Here is a 10,722-nt window from a genome sequence, read left to right as displayed (position 1 = left end):
GGCACACCACGTGACTGTCACATCCCGCCCCCAGAGCGGTGCAGGGGTTCAGCCCCAAAGGAAGCCAGGCTTTGCAGAAAGACAATATTTATTGAGAATCATCTGTCTGAAAACCTCATCCGTGTGTGCACGTGTGCTCACGTACATGTGTGCGTGCGTGTGTGCAGGTGTGTGGGGACAGTGAGGTTCTTGGTCAGTGATGCGATCAGATGGCTTTGGCCAGCCCCACGAGGTTGTTGGCCCTGTCAAAGACACTGTAATACTCTCGGATGAAGACATCCCCCAGGATCCAATGGTGGGAACGATTTTCACCCTGGAAGCCACTGGTACAGAAGCCCTGGTCCTGGGAAAGGGAAGGGGGCCATGAAGCTGCTTCCAACCCCCGTTGCGGTGTCTTTCCCTACCCCATCCCCTCAGTCACCCTCTCATCTAGTGTTTCCTTTCACCCTTGAAATCACCTTCGGAGGTAAGCAAACAAGTGTCAGATTTGTCTGCTCAACAAATGAAGAAATTGATATTCAGAAATAAAGTGACTGAACCCAAGATCATCTAGTGGGTCCCCTCCCCCCTCACTTGTCCTCCCCTAAGCCCCCACCCTCCTGCTTTCAGCACCTACGGCCCTGATGACCCCCTTCCAGAGCAGGCCTGGGCACCTCAGGCCTTGACTGTCTGGGGTGCTGAGGATTAGGTTAAAGCTGAAGCCAGCAGGGCAGTAGGGACAAAGTGTGGGTGCCCACAAAGCCCAGACTACTAAGAAAAATCCTGAACAAAGCCCAAGGCCCCAGGGCTTAGAAGCCAGCACAGTGGATGGAGATTCCTAGAGTGGCCCCCACCCTCCCTTGGGCCCTGGCGTCTTTCCCTCTGGTTTGCCCTACTTGTCCCAGGATGAGCTTGCCCCCAGGACAGCCTCATCCTATTCTGAAGGTCCGGGTGGTCTAAATGTACGACCTGCTCTGTCCATCTAGGCCTTGCCTCTTATCACCAACATGCCGAGTTGCCAAGAGGGAGGAGAACTGGGTGAAGCCAGGCTCCTCTCTGGAGGTGCATACCTGGCTGGTATAGGCGGAGGGGGTCAGTGGGTACATTTTGCCATTGATCTCAAAGACCACAGTGGGCATGCTGCTCAGGCTGTCACAGTCGATGTCAAACTAAAGAACAGAGGGAGGGAAGTCTTCTTAGAAGGGCCATGGGTGCGATCTGACTGCCAGAGGAAGTCAGAGGAAGTGCGATCTGATGACAGAGGAAGTTCCAGGCAGGACCCCTTGCTCTGCACTGGAGCTGAGCAGAGGCAAGAATCTGCTACTCAGAGGACCCCAGGGAAGTTCTTGGATCTCATCGCACTGATGGGGACCACCTGTCATCCAGCCCAGGGACAGACACCAGCTGGAGACAAGGATGGAGACAAGGCGGGCTTGGCCTCGACGTTTCCCTCCAAGCCCAGTCAGAGCTCCCAAGGACGCTGGGAGCACTTAGCTGACAGGGAGAAAGTGGACAGACTCATCCGTGGAGGGCATAGCAAAGCTCAGAGAGTCAGGGGTGTGTGACCCTCTCTGGGGACAGAAGGTCAGACTGCTGCCACTGTGTGAGGCAGAGAAGCCCCAATGCCAAGTGGCCAAAGCTAGAAGAGCCAGGCCATCGTGAAGGCCTCCCACCCCTGCAGGAGAACAGGCCCCTCACCATTTCCCTTTGTCATTGCTTCCATGTGCAAAGGGGGTTCCCTCTTCGGAGGTCCTGGGGAGGTGGGGATAAGGGTCTGGGCTCACCTCACCATACCGGTTCTGTGTGGCTCCAATGGCCTGCTGGATATTGAGGATGTCGCTGCTGGGCCCGATCAGCATGGAGGTGCCCGTGTCCAGGATGGCCTGACAGCCACCCTCACAGGCCACAACCACACCGCTGATGGTGACACTGCAGAGGGGGGACAGGGTGGCCTTGCAGCACGTCCAGCATCCAGCCCTCCTTCCTTGGGTCCCTTCTAGCCTCCCCTGTCAGGGACCTTGGCAGGAAAGAAGCCTAGCCATCCCAGGTCCTTTTCTTTGGGCTCCTTCCTGGAGCCCCCATAACTTCCTGAACTCAGAGAAAGAAATCCCAAAATCATTTTCTCCCAACTCAGCAGTGGCTAAATGGAGGCCGCCTGACCTTCTCTGGGACAGAAGGGTCAACAAAACAACAAAGTTGCATGCACTAAGGGAGCAGGTAGGAGGAGCACTGCTCGCTTTGCCCAAAGATCTGGTTTCCAGTTTTCTCCTGCCATATCCTTGCTGCAAGTTCTCCAACCTTCCTGCACTCAGGCTTCTCATCTGCAAAATGGGTCCATTAGCACCCCTTCCTTGACTTCCCCAGGGGATGGTCATGAGGTTCAAACTTGATGTTAGTAAATTACAAAAAGACAATCATGGCACCGCTCTACAGGATTTCAGTGAGGAGCAAATGAAGCAGTCACATTCTCACCCAGCACAATGCCTGACAGGTAGTACTGCTGGATAAGCACAGGGCCCATGTTAAGCTGCTTCAGTTGTGTCTGACTCTTTACAACCCTATGGACCGTAGCCCACCATGCTCCTCTGGCTATGGGATTCTCAGGCAAGAGTACTGGAGTGAGTTGTCATTTCCTTCTCCAGGGGATCTTTCCGACTCAGAGATAGAACCCACGTCTCTTATGTCTCCTGCAGAGGCAGGTGGATTGTTTATCAATAGGAAGCCCAGATAAGGCTTCCCTGGTAGCTCTCCTGGTAAAGAATCCACCTGCAATGCAGGAGACTCCAGTTGATTCCTCAGTCTGGAAGATCCCCGGAGAAGGGATAGACCACCCACTACAGTATTCTTGGGCTTCCCTGGTGGCTCAGATGGTAAAGAATCCATCTGCAATGTGGGAAACCTGGGTTCAATCCCTGGGTTGGGAAGATCCCCTGGAGCAGGGCATGCAACCCACTCCAGTATTCTTGCCTGGATAATTCCCTGGACAGAGGAGACTGGTGGGCTACAGCCCATGGGGTTGCAAAGAGTTGGGACATGACTGAGCGACTAAGCACAGCACAGCACAATCTTATTAATAAAGTGTAAGTGAATGGCCAGCACTCTCACTATCAAGGACCCTTGGCCTTGGAGCATCTGATTCAGACTCGGCTGTGACGAGCTCCTGGATCCTCGGGGCCCCGCACTTGGAGTCGGCCTCTGGCGGGGCCACGGCTGCCTCTCACCTGTCCACGGTGAACTGCCAGTACTTCTGCACAGTCACGGGCACCCAGTGCAGGGATCCTGTGTAGTAGGACGGGTCAATGGCCCCCAGCGTGAGCATGCTCTCCTGGCCATTCCTGAAACCGAGGAAAGGCGTGTTATTGGACCCTGACACTGTGGCTCTGAGAAGAGGTATCCCAGCCCCACACAGGGCAGAGGCAATTCAGACCCCTCCCCACTCTTCTCCCACCCCCAACCCCCACCTCCACCCCAGAGGCTTCAGATGAGCTCTCCCAGCTCTTCTCCCAGCTGCTCCAGGCTCTTCTCTAATATCTCCTGCATACTGAAAGGAGAAGCCTGAACTCTCTCAGAGCCTGCTATAAGTGTCTGAGAATCTCAATGACATCAGTAAATGATTACTGAGGCCTATCACTGTGGAAGAAAAAAAGAGGTTAAAATCCCCTATGCAAAGACAGAGTCAAGCTTCTTTTTATAAAAGCCAGAAATGAAGGTCAAACTCTGGCCTAGTGGACTCTGGCTGCATCCACGACCATGTTGGGGCCTTTAGACAGAGAGTTAGATGTGCCTGGAAACAAGGAGAAGTGTGCTTAGATGCTGGTGTCCTTGAATTGCAGTGTCCCCGAGAGGTAGCCCCTCTTCAGTCAATGGTCCCTGCCAGGCCATGGAAGACCAGTCCAGGCTGAGTGCAGCTCCTACCTGTCCATGTAAACTGAGAACAGGTCTTGGGCCACCAGGTGCCTGTTCATCATGTTGTCAAACACGGGCATCGAGTACTCTGAGGCGAGAGAGGGGTAGGCCATCCCCAGGATCCCGTCGAACTCAGCGTAAGTGAAGACGTCCCCAGGCTCCTGGGTGCTCAGGCCCACTGTCTGCTGGACGTCCACAATGTTGGAGACCTGCAAGAGAGAGAGTGACCTCCACCAGGGGGCCCTGTGGCCAGAGGACCCAGAGAGGGCTTAGGTCAAGTCCATCTTCGCCAGTCCGCCCTCCCTTCTATGGGCAGTGTAGTTATGTGAGCTAAAGAGAAAAGTTTCGTTTTTCAGCTCTGTGCTGTGGTTTTGAGGGAACTGGTCTCATGAGGCAGGGGGCTGATTGGCAGGGGAAGAGAGGGCTCAGGCGGGGGTACAGAGAGCAGTGTTCATGCTGCAGAAATTGAGGGTGAGCTGAAAGAACAGGGTGAAACAAGGGCTGCTCAAAGGGACCTCTGCCTGCCTGCAGCCCTTCCATTGGCTGCACCCGGGGCACCTCCCAGGGAAGCACTGTGGGGGCAGCAGGATGGACAGAAGGAACATGCACGCAGTGTGCATCTAAAAGACTTGCTGTACATCCTTGCTTTGCCATGTGCTGTGTGACCTTGGACAAGTACTTCTCTGAGCCTTTGGGCTCACAGCAAAAAAGACTCCAGCCAGACCCCAGGAAGAACTCAAGGAAGAGCAAGCTGATGAGCACCAAGGAATACTGCTTGATTTTAATTTTAGATGGTGGGTGAGGATGGAAGGAAAGATGCTAACATGTACTGGGCACTTACTATGTGCCGGCCGTTGAATCAAGTACTTCAGAAGGCAAAGAGGGCCAAAACCAAAGGGAGCTCTTGTCCAGAGGGCACAGATGCTTTCTGACTTGAAAGGAGGCACTGCTCTATGACTTATAAAGTGAAGTCAAACCCAGAGAGGTGGAGACGTGGGTCTGACAGCGCCCACCATCACCAGCTGTGTGACTTCAAGCAAGTTATCAGCTCATCTGATCCTCGGGTCCTTCGTCTGAACAATGGGGGTGAGACTAGCTTCCTCAAAGCGTTGTTGAAAGAACTAAATTTAAGATGAGATCACAGTGACCATGCCAAGGTTACGTGAAAAAGGGGGTTGGGAAGATGGAAACTGGACCCAGAGAAGCCTCTCGGGTGGGAGCTGACACGGGAAGGAAAGGGGGCAGGTAGGGAGGGACCCCCCTGCAGCTGCTGCTGGCTAAAATCCCTCTCAGAATCTCCTCCCGGGGGGGCCACCCACAAGGGCAAGACGCAAACAGCCCCTTGGCACCAGCCATGGCGCAGCCCAGAGCAGGGCGTCTGGGTGGGCAGTGGCTGGCGGGGAGGGGAAGGGGAGGACTGGCTGGCCCCAAGCCCCACTCACAGTGACGGTGTCGTAGCCCAGGACGCCCTGCATGCTACCCGTGCCATAGTGGATAGACAGGGGCTTGCCCAGGTTCCGGAAGGTGGACGACTTTCTTGGGTCGAAGCGCTGGTGGTTTTCTGGAACACAAGCTCAGGGTTAGTGGGACCCAGAGCACCTTCCACTTGACAGTGCTAATAGGGGCTCAATCCTTACCAGCTCTTGTAAGAATATGGTCTCAATACTAACCATTCTCTCTACTGAAAATAAGCAGCCAGTTCTGTCTGGATCCCACAAAGCTCAGTCGAGAAAACTATTCTCTGCTGCTCAACCCACCTCTCTGACCCCCAGTGCTACCTTCATAACTCCCAAACAAAAAGAAAAAAAGAAAGCCATCTCTATGCTTTCCAGAGACTAGCTTACACCAGCTTTGTAATTTCCAACGAGTTTCTTTGCTTCTCTCAACCTTGATTTCCTCACCTGGTGAATAAGGCTAAAAAGAGCACCAATCTCCCAAGATGGTTGGAGAAATAAATTATTTACATATATTTAATGTTTTCTCAGTACTTCTCACTTTATTCTCTTGGGACCGACTGGCATGTCGTGGCCCTATTTTATAGAAAGAAAAACTGAGCCCCCAGGAGGGTAAGGCATCTGCCTTGACTCCTAACAGAGCCAAAAATATAAAGCAAATTTCCCCCATTTCTAACTGGTGCTTTATGCATCAGATCTGTGATCTGCACATCTGCCCAGTCTGCAGCCAGTGGGAGGGTTGAGCAAGGAGATAGGACACAACCAGGAGTCTGGGAATGTCCAAGCCGGCTCTCCCCACAACACACAGACACATCCCACCCCAAGCCTGGCCACCCTGACCACAACCTACAGAGCGGAGGGGTGGGCGGGGCCGGGGTGTCACTCACTGCAGGCATTGCTCTTGCAGTAGATAGAGGGTACCCAGAAGTCAGAGGAGCCGGTGTCAAACACCACGGTGAACTCCTGGGGCGGGGTCCCGAGGTAGATCTTCCCAAAGTACTGACTCTGAGGACAGACAGCACCAGGTCAGGCTGGGAGCACCATGTGAAGGACTGGGGAGCGTTGATGCCCAGTCCAGAGCCTGTTCGGTTCTGCAGGCTCCATGATTTCTTCCTCAAATCCTGCAACCCCTGCTGGAATCACCCCCAGAGCAGACACTAGAGCAAAATGTAAGCCCTGCCTGGTAGGGAGCCTGGGCCACCTGCCAGGGACAGGGACACAGAGGTGGGACACCAGCTAGGTACAGACCCCAGACCCAAGGTGCCCCAGTCACACCTCCTTCCAGCTCTCTCTGTGTGTCAAAACTGGGGCTCAGATGGGGGTGGGGATGACCTAGATAAGGAAACGAGGACACTGAAGAGAAAAAGGGTGGGTTGTTTACTGAGTGACAGATGAGAGAGACAGGCTCCATAAAAGAAGAGGGCATAGGGGGAGCTCCTGTCACATCCCGGGCAGCTGACAGTGGGCACCAGCTGCCCCCTCCCTGCCCAGTCAACCTAAGACGTGGGTTCCTTGGACCTGGAAAGTCAGGTGTGAGGCTGGATCTGGGAGCAAACCATGTATCCCAAAGGGATGCTGTCTGCAGGCAGGTCATCTGGGCTCAGACCCTTGAAGGTGGAAGGACCGGTTCTGCAGGGTCTGCTGGTTCCTGAGAGTTACTGAGGGGTGGGAGACGGCCTCACACACCCCCACAGGGCTCCCTGATTCCTGTAAGAGGGAAAAGGGGGGCGGGGTGTCCATCACGCCGGGTGGGGATCATTACTGGAAGGCTGGCAGAGCCACTCACATCCAGGTAGTCAGTCAGGGGCACGCTGGCCACCTCCCCGAGGCCAAAGTACTTGCTGCTGATGCCATACTGCTGCTTCTGCAGGAAGTCCTCCAGAAGCCCACGCTCCTTCAGCGCCTTCCTCAGAGGCTTGCCTTTGTACAGAGGGATCCTGAGGAGAGGGAAAGAACTAGTGATAAGGTGGGCATCTCCCCAGGGCCGCCCAGCCTCAGAGGAGCCCAGAGGCTCTGGGCTCCATAAGTTACTTCTCCATTTTTGTATTATTACCTAAAGTAAAATTCGTGTTCTGCATTAGCCCATGCTGGCCATTACCAACTGCAATGCACTCTGATATTTCCAACTCCTTTCTCTTTTCTAACGCTGGTGGAGACTCAATCAATGTATTTTATAATCAACTAATGGGCTTCCCTGGTGCCTGGGCTTCCCTGGTGGCTCAGACAGTAAAGAATCTGCCTGCAATGCAGGAGACTCAGGTTTGATCCCTGGGTCAGGAAGATCCTCTGGAGAAGGAAATGACAACTCACTTCAGTATTCTTGCTGGAGAAGTCTATGGACAGAGGAGCCTGACAGGCTACAGTCCATGGGGCTGCAAAGAGTCAGACATGACTGAGCGACTAACAGTTTGAAAGACACTTAGCATATTCTCTTTCAGTCTCCAATTCATGCTGTGGACCTACTATGTGCCAGGCACCGTATGGGGTACCGGGGACACATGAAAAAGTTCAGTCTCTACCCTCTAGGAGCATACTGTGTGGAGAAGAAAATGGTGTCCCCCACACTATGGAAAAAGCTATGACTATGCTCCCCCCTTTGGCCAACCCCTGTTCTCTGCTCTCTGGGCCGCCTAACATGGATGGAATTTCTTCAGACTGTTTCAGCACAGAGCACGGTCCCCAGTGAATATGGTTAGAGTTTAGATGATAGATGATGGAGGCAGATCAGCAGGAAGAGAATCAAGAAGGAAAACAGCAGAAGCTGGTTGGATACTTGGCCTTGGGCAGCTGGTGGCTGGTTAAGGCCCTCTGAGCTTCAACTTCTGTGCAGAATGGATTATCTCTTCCTTTCCAGCCACTCTCGGGCACTGCTGTGGACAAAGTGAGTGACTTAACCTCTCCAGCTCCTAGTTTCCTCCCCTTCTAGTGGAAGACTAGAGCGAGATCGTTCCCAATGTCACCCAGCTCTGAGTCACGTGGTCCTCCTCCTTGGGGCTGTTTTAAGGACAACTGGAGCCTACAGGTGTGAAAGAGCTTTGAGAGTAATAAAAGGGCAGCAGGTTTAAGACTCATAAAGGAAATGGGTTTTCTCACGTTGTTCAGGTCTCAAATGGATCCCATATGGAATGCCTCGTGTATTAATCACCCTCTCTCCTCTGGTGCCTCCCGCCCCCAGCCCTCATGTGTGACTTCGGCTGGGACCTGATCTATTAATAGAAGTGAAAGGTTCTCCAGACGTTTCTCAGCCTTTGTCTCTGAAAGGACTTCAGTCGGAAAGGAAGGAGGTTGGGCTGAGCTCCTGGGAGCAAGTCCACAGCTGTCCTTTCCCGTGTCCTCATGTCTTTCTGCTTGCTCCAATTCTGGTTCCCAGTCAGCTCAGGATCCACAGGCTGAGTGCCTGGTGACTCTCACAGTAGTAGCTGCAACTCTGCTGATCTGTCCTGTCTCGGCACAGGACCCAGAAAGCCACCCTCAAGGCAAGCGAGGCTCGAGGGCAGTCTACTGCCCTGTGCTAAGAACCAGGAATGCAGCCCTAAACGTTTGCAGCTCCAACCACCACAGAAACCTCCACCCTACTTCTGCCTCCAGATGTTGTGCTGAGCCGGCCAGGTACCTGGCACTTGAAAGAACTCCACTTTTAGGACCACCACCGGCAGTCCCCACTGGTGAAAGGCACCAGACCCCTTTTTAGGGACCCTGCTTCCCAGGGATGGATTCAGGTTTCCCTGGGCTGGGGCCTTGACAGAGCTTGAATCTGGGAACCAGAGGTAGTGTGGTGTCATGGCAAGAGTGCCAGTCCACGGACTTCCCTGGTGGTGCAATGGTTAAGAATCCACGCTTCCGCTGCAGGGGGCATGGGTTCGATCCCTGGCTAGGGTGCTAAGAGCTCAGATGCTGCACGGTGTAACCAAAAAAAAAGTGCCAATCCACCTAGGGCCAAGTCTGGCTCCTTCATATCTAACCACAAGGCGATGAACAGCTCAGGGACCCTCCCTGAGCAGCAGCTTCCTTACCTGTGAGGCGCAAAAAATATTATCTACCTAATCCCTGAGGCTTAGTGAGAGTATAGGTAAAGCCCTAGTTAAGTGTCCGGCATCTAGTAGCAAGCACTCAATAAATACCAGTTATAATTTGGGGAGGAGAACCTGGAAACTTCACCCACAAAGGAGGTGGCACAACAGAGAACTCTAACAGATGCACACATAACTTACAATGTGCCAGGCACTCTTCAGAGCATTTTATAAACACTAACTCATGTACCCCTTATGAGGGCTTCCTTGGCTCATTGGGTAAAGAATCCGCCTGCCAATGCAGGAGACTCGGGTTTGATTCCTGGGTAGAGAAGATCCGCTGGAGAAGTGAATGGCAACCCACTCCAATTTTTGCCTGGAGAATCCCATGGACAGAGGAGCCTGGTGGGCTACAGTCCAAGGGATCGCAAAGAGTCGGACATGACTTAGCGACTAAACAGCAACAACTTACCCCTCAGGACAACCCTATGAGATGGATGCTTCTGTCATCCTAAATTTACAAGTTTACGTTATGTTCATGATGAAGCTGAGGATCAGGCAGTTTGACTCCAGAAGTTGTGTGCTTAATTCCCACACAGCCCATCTGACCCCCTGTTCTCGTTCACCACACCCTGAAGAATAGGGGAATGCTTTAGAGGAAAAGGCTCCAACATAAAAGGCAAAGCTGACTGGTAACGATGATCCCGGGAACCTGCAGCATTTCCTCGAGGTCTCCCAAGGGGACCCGATGGCTGGAAGACGAGGGAGACCCACCCAGAGCAGATGCGTGCGATGCCCATCCCCTCCCCTGGGGCCTGACACTCACCTGGTGATCTCCACGCCCTGGGAGAGAGCGAAGACAGCAAGAAGCACCACAAGACACCTCATCTTGGATCTGGGTCTGGCCGCCGCTACAGCTAGGGCCCACTCTCACAGCTTTTATAGGAGGTGCGGGGCTCCCTCTGGCTGGGAGCCCAAGCTGCAGAGATAGCCCCTAAATTCGGGCCACTCTGCAAACACATTAAGATAGCACCCAGACTACACAACACCCACTCTGATAAGGGCCATGGGTTCCACCACCCCGGGGACTTCAAAGTTGAAGGGTACGCATGCCTGATCTTCAGGCCAGGAAATGTCACGCAAGCCTCCCTGACCTGATTTCCCCTTTCAAACAGGACTTCTTGAGCTAACACAGGTGGGGCCACCGCCAAAGCCCTATCTCATGTCCCACCTTGTGGTCAAAAGAGGCCTGTTCTCAATGGGCCCCTTCTAGACCTCGATGCCTCCCTTCCCTGGGCCTGACTTCACAGGAGTCCCAACCTACCCTGTCCAGGGGTCTCCCAGCCCAGGTTTCCAGAAACCACTCAGTCCAC

At 53.6% G+C, this 10,722-nt stretch overlaps 1 protein-coding gene across 1 annotated transcript; it reads right to left on the bottom strand.

Moving 5' to 3' along the window:
* Positions 1-205: 205 nt before the first annotated feature.
* Positions 206-10,237, bottom strand: LOC129541153 (chymosin). Its single transcript, XM_055402875.2, has 9 exons — positions 10,176-10,237; positions 7,126-7,276; positions 6,227-6,344; positions 5,328-5,446; positions 3,895-4,094; positions 3,201-3,314; positions 1,764-1,908; positions 1,050-1,148; positions 206-343 (listed from the first exon to the last, which is right to left on the bottom strand). The coding sequence occupies exons 1-9, from the start codon at positions 10,235-10,237 to the stop codon at positions 206-208; spliced, it is 1,146 nt and encodes a 381-aa protein (XP_055258850.2).
* Between the last annotated feature and the right edge of the window lie 485 nt (positions 10,238-10,722).

Source organism: Moschus berezovskii, chromosome 4, assembly GCF_049115385.1.
Source record: "Moschus berezovskii isolate FMDL1 chromosome 4, NW_MosBer_1.0, whole genome shotgun sequence".
In the NCBI taxonomy this organism is placed as follows: domain Eukaryota; kingdom Metazoa; phylum Chordata; class Mammalia; order Artiodactyla; family Moschidae; genus Moschus; species Moschus berezovskii.
This window is presented reverse-complemented; position numbering and strand designations above follow the sequence as displayed.

Bases quoted from the DNA above. Each gene is read 5' to 3' on its own strand.
- LOC129541153 (XM_055402875.2), bottom strand. From the start codon at position 10,237: ATGAGGTGTCTTGTGGTGCTTCTTGCTGTCTTCGCTCTCTCCCAGGGC. The intron at 6,345-7,125 runs GTGAGTGGCTCT...GTCTGTCCTCAG, and splicing joins CCCTGACTGACTACCTGGAT to AGTCAGTACTTTGGGAAGAT. The intron at 1,149-1,763 runs GTGAGCCCAGAC...TCTGTTCTTTAG, and splicing joins CACAGAACCGGTATGGTGAG to TTTGACATCGACTGTGACAG.